Consider the following 5,432-nt stretch of genomic DNA (forward strand, 5'->3'; position numbering starts at 1 on the left):
CGAAGGCAAAGTGTCGCTAGAAAACGTCATAGTCAAAGAAAGCGAAAATCTAGTAACAGGTGAGTGAAAGAATATCAATAATATCAACCATAAAGGTGATGGCTAAGATGACCGTGTCATGGGGAATATTTTTGGCAAAAAATTATAAACTGATATCATACATGTCACAGCATTATCATGAAATTGAAGCACAAACTTTCAGTTTTTATATATTTATTTCTCGAATGCAGGAACTTTTTTTCGAGGAAAAAATACAAAATATATAAATCTAGATATCTAGAACAATAAGATCATATTGCATGACGAAATGTATTTGTCATGATGATACTAACGAAGTGTTGAATGACATGCTGTGTTCATCTCGTGGATTATAAATAGAAATTCTTGTCAGGAGACAAATTTCTGAAGGTGAAATTCTCAACAGGACACTAATCCATCTCGTTCTGTCTTGATGTTTCCAGGCACTGTCAAAGTTAGAAATTTAAGCTTCAAGAAAGAGGTGATCATTAGATATTCAACAAACAATTGGACGACGTTCACGGATGTCAAATGTGCATACGTGCCCAGTGCCACCCCATCATCCATTACAATAGTGTATGATACGTTTGCATTCCAAATTAGCATACCCAAAAGCGCACATCAAATTGAATTCTGCATCGCGTACAAAACTGAGAATGAAGAATTCTGGGATAACAATAATAGCAAGAACTACATCATCAAGAAAGGCATTGCGCCACCTAGGAATAGTCCCATTTTAGATGATACCATTAGTTCGAAACGCTATCCAGATATCAATCACGCCAAGATCGACTCGTGGACAGAATTCGCAAGTTGGACCCATCTAGCCAATGACGGACCATACTGGTGATTGGTAAGTAGAATTTACTGTAGATACTAACTATTTTATTCACATGATTAGAATATTCATACCATCACATTTTTTATTGGAGATAAATTTTCAACCCAGGCAGGCGCCGATTGTTTTTTCCTCTTGCTCTCTCTTTCATCAGTGTGTGTTGATTTCATCAGAATTCCCACGCTTTGTTCGAGTGTTCTTTCATTTTTATCAGCATAACATTTGACCTCAACTCAACTCAACTCATAGATAAGTTGCGATCATAGTGCCGAGTTCAGGTACTCAAGGCACCTTTGCTTACTTTTGCTTTTTCCTGAGTTGATGTTCTTTGGTCTAATTTTGGTCTACCGGAAGATCGAGGATCATCTTTGAAGAGTGTGCGTTTTAGAAATGACCTTTTTGGAATGACCTCTGTTCTGTGCATTGCTAAAGCGAGCCAATGTTTGCTACCGTGCATATCTTGAGTTAAACATTGTTAATCATTCTGACTGAAAAACGGTCACAGGTTTCGGTCTTCCACTAATTCTTCCTCCTTTCCTGCGCTGGAAAAATATTGTTTTTCCGCTATTTTCAGTCTGTTCTTGAGGTAATTTGTATTTTCTCCTGCGGAGGTTGTCTGAAAGATCCAAGATCCTTGTCCTTTAAAGTGGTTCAAGGGCACCTAATTTATTAATTCATCATTTGAGCTCTCTTCATGTGAACGTAACCAATTCTTTGGGTTTTCCTTTGTACAAACAAGATTTAGGGATTAGTACCCAAATACCCTCCGTCAGAACCGGCACTGGGTTATCATAAACCCTTGCATGACTTTGCAATGGAACTTGAAAATTTGAAGGAAATATATGATACGTGCATTACGTGGCGTGGAGTATACAGAGGTGGCGGGTCAGTGTTGATATATTAGAGCTACGTGACACCAAGAAGAGTTGAAAAGTTCAATATCAGGTCACCATATGCAGTATTATATTGCCAATATGCCATTGTGTGTTTGGAAAATCCATTTCCTGATAGATTACTGTAATCTGTAATCAAACTCAATAAAACATCTTTGCTGCATGACTTTACGAAGGAACTTGAAAGTTAAAGGAAATCACATGGTCAAAAATGTTAAATTTTCTCTCTTTTCTTATCATTCCAGGTTCACACTCGTCCTTTGTGCACAAGGAAAATGAAATGCATTCAGTTGTGAGATGAATCAATATGCTGGATAATTGCGATTTTATCTTCTGGTGTCATCCGCCGATAAAAAGCGATGTCGTGGTTGGCCAAATCCCACGGTGGAGCTTTTCCGGATACGTCGAAATATCATTCAAAATGCTCCGTCCTTCGCGGCGTCGCGTCGTTCAAAGGTTTTGAAACCAGGAAGAATTGAAGGATAGGAAGAAGTGGTTGAAGAAGATCTGTCTGCAGTATTCACACCTGGTCACATTGGTTACTCTACGAAACAGTTATATGATTACTGAACGATGACTGTATTTGGTATGGCCTTTGCCCATGTTAATTAATTGTTGAATACGCAGAAGATTAATAGATTGATGAATCTGAGTGATCACTTTGAGGGAGCATAATTAAGCCCTTAGAGCTCATTTTGTCCTGGAAGGTTATGCAATAGAAGAAAAAATTTTATTTTACTTTTGTGAACGACAGTATTTTTGTGTTACACAAAAAGAAAACTTTGAAATTCTTGGTAAAATTATTAGATGTGTTCTCCGTTTTTCATAGAGCTTACAGGTATAAGCGTAGTCTCGGCCATCAAAAATCGAGATTACGCTTATACCTCTTAATGGTAACAGAAGAGAGATAAAGAGGGAGGGAGGACAGAGAGAGTCAGAGAAAGCAGAAAGAGGTGATGAGAGAAAATTAGGTACCCACCAACATAATCAAAGTCTGATATTTAAGTTTGATTTTTTTTTTCTTTGTTCTATGAACCATCTGTTTTGTTTTTTTTTTTTTTTTTTTTTTTTTTTGTGAATTTTTATCACATCATAGGTACCTATAACTTCAACTTTTATACGAAAGACCCAAACCACACCGGGGATTTAGCTCTACTTACGGTGATGTGCTGTTTTTTTTTTTTTTTAACTTATTCACTAATCTTCTGTTTTATTTCCTCTCCCCAGAGTAAATGGTGGATACCTGTATACAACTCTCCTGTACAACGTATCTGTTTCGCTTGCCCTGTATGGGCTGTTTCTTTCCTATTTTGCCACCCGAGAGCTCCTAACTCCGTTCGACCCTGTACTCAAGCTCTGCACCATCAATGAATTTGGAGAGAGAAGTAGATAAACGCCCGTTCAAAAGAACAATTAGGTATTTTACTCAGTCGATTTAGGTATAATATGATTTTTATGAAAATTCGATGTTAGATTATTATTTTTAAAAATTAAATATTTTACGTAGGTAAACGAATAATTTTTACAAAGTTAACGAAAGAAATTCTTAGAAGAGAAAGCGAACGAAATCTTTTATGATAAAACGGCAGGACCGAAAATATGTAAGAGTGAGTGTGTGTGAGAGACTGAGTGAGTAAGAGAGAAAATAGGCAAAAAAAAAAAAATGTTTTTATCAATGAAAAGCTTTCATAATTTCGCAAATGTCACAAGCATGCTGTGAGTGGTAGACAGATGGTTTTGAATACTGGTATAATTTATTGGCTTGAGATAGTGTAAAGGCAGTGTTTTCAACCACCAGTACACTCGATGGTAAAACACTAGTTGTACCCTCATATTACACTGCTTTTCCACTTGGGTATAAAACACGTATACGGGGATAAAAATGGGTGTTCGGGGCGGACATAGCCCGTCTACAAGCGGTGTTTTATAAGTGTTTAAGGAGATTATCGTATCGTTATACCGCGGTGTTTTTCTCAAATTGCTGCTCTATTACACTGGTTTTACACTCAAAATGTTTAAGGGGCTGCTATCCTGTCTTCCTTCTCTCTTCGATTTCGGGACGATAAGACCATAGCAGTTACAGTTCCCTCTGTCAAACCCCTTTAAAAAAATGTACATGTACGAAGAAGTAACTACTTGAATAGGCTATTTCCTGCCTCGGTGGTATAGTGGTCAAGACACTTGCCTGGTAATCAAGAGGGTGTGGGTTCAATCCCAGTCGAGGTATTCAATCTTTTCCTCAATATAATTTGAGAATTGGACCACAGTAAAAGTAGTAGCCTACTGCTGAAATAAAAGAGAATTTTTTTTCCTACTAATACAGGGTGTCCCGCGTACGACTTGTCAAGAACAAATTCAAGATAATGGAATTAAAGAGGACAAAAGGGGGTACCTACTTTTCTATCAGGAGAAATCCAATGGGTTGTTTTTATCAATGAAAAGCTTTCATAATTTCGCAAATGTCACAAGCATGCTGTGAGTGGTAGACAGATGGTTTTGCTGATTTCCAACGAGGCCCATTTTCCTTCCACTATCTTCTCTGTTGTTTTCTTCTTCATTCTTTCTTGTTTTAGGATTCTGTATTATATTTTTTCCCGGTTTTACAAAACGGTGTGGGCCCTAACTACAAAATCAAATTTCAAGGCATCAGCAAAAGTTTGTAAATCGAAACTTATAGAATTTCACAATTCTCATTCTTCAGTAACCTCCATCTTGTCTATCAATCCAGCCTAACTTTGTTCCACCGAAATTAAAATCAAAAATAAAATTTTGAATATAAATTTAATTTGCGTCATTTTGTTTGACATTTTTATTATCTCTTGTGGTTGTCTTATTTTCTCTTAACAAGTTCTCTTTATTATGACAGATATTAGTACATAGTAGGGATATATTTGTCGAAAATATAATTAATTAATATAATAAGTATGTAAATACATCATGGTCTACACTCTACCTACAGGGACAGGGATATGTACATAAGCTGCTCACCTTGCATATTGGTTCAATGATTCAATCCCTACCGAAGTATTGAACTCAGTTTTTATATGATTTGGGAATTTGACCACAATGAACTGTTAGAGTAAAGAGACTTTTCAGTCCTATTCAAACAGTATAAATGAGCACTATTATCTACAAATGTTGGACCTTTACAAATTTTATACTTACGTCTACAAACTGGGGTGTTGACACAATGTAGAGGACAGCTTGAGCCACGTCCTCAGGCTGAATGTAAAGCAGATTATTCTTGGCGATCTTCTGTGCAGTCATGTCAGTGTAGATGCGACCTGGATTCAGCAACTGAAAGGCAGCACCAAATTATGACTTAATAACACGATAGGAGCCAAATTAGTTGGCTTGGAAGGTAGATCGCCTGCATTGTTCATCCTAAACGGATAAGATTCGTTCTCGGAATGAAGCAAAATGGAGCTCGAGTAGGGGGGGCGATGCCCCCCCAGATCGGAAGAGCGGTTTAGCAGGAATGCCGAGACCGATATCGAAGGAGTTACGATGAGTAGGATGTTTCGTCGTGACTTTCAATATTGCTTTTCCTAACTCCCGGTGTGATTAAGTTGTTTCTGGGACCCTAATTTCAGTGGCCACACATAAGCTTAAGAAGTTTAATCCCATGGCTTTTGACCAGTAATAAGAATTTCTTCAAACTATCTTCCTTAAGATTTCGACAC

At 37.3% G+C, this 5,432-nt stretch overlaps 1 protein-coding gene across 2 annotated transcripts; it reads left to right on the forward strand.

The window, feature by feature from the left end:
* Positions 1-2,570, forward strand: LOC108254000 (protein phosphatase 1 regulatory subunit 3C-B-like). 2 transcript variants are annotated; one of them, XR_001809851.2, is made up of 3 exons: positions 1-59; positions 462-871; positions 1,995-2,570. XR_001809851.2 is itself a non-coding variant. In XM_026832375.1 (2 exons), exon 1 carries the CDS (start codon positions 452-454, stop codon positions 866-868), a length of 417 nt encoding a protein of 138 aa, XP_026688176.1. In that variant the 5' UTR covers positions 99-451; the 3' UTR covers positions 869-871; positions 1,995-2,570. The 2 variants fall into 2 exon arrangements, 1 of the variants encoding a protein (XP_026688176.1); XM_026832375.1 differs by lacking the exon at positions 1-59 and having other exon boundaries at positions 99-871.
* Positions 2,571-5,432: the final 2,862 nt, after the last annotated feature.

The sequence above is a fragment of the Diaphorina citri genome, unplaced genomic scaffold, assembly GCF_000475195.1.
Source record: "Diaphorina citri unplaced genomic scaffold, Diaci psyllid genome assembly version 1.1 scaffold6306, whole genome shotgun sequence".
Lineage (NCBI taxonomy): Eukaryota > Metazoa > Arthropoda > Insecta > Hemiptera > Psyllidae > Diaphorina > Diaphorina citri.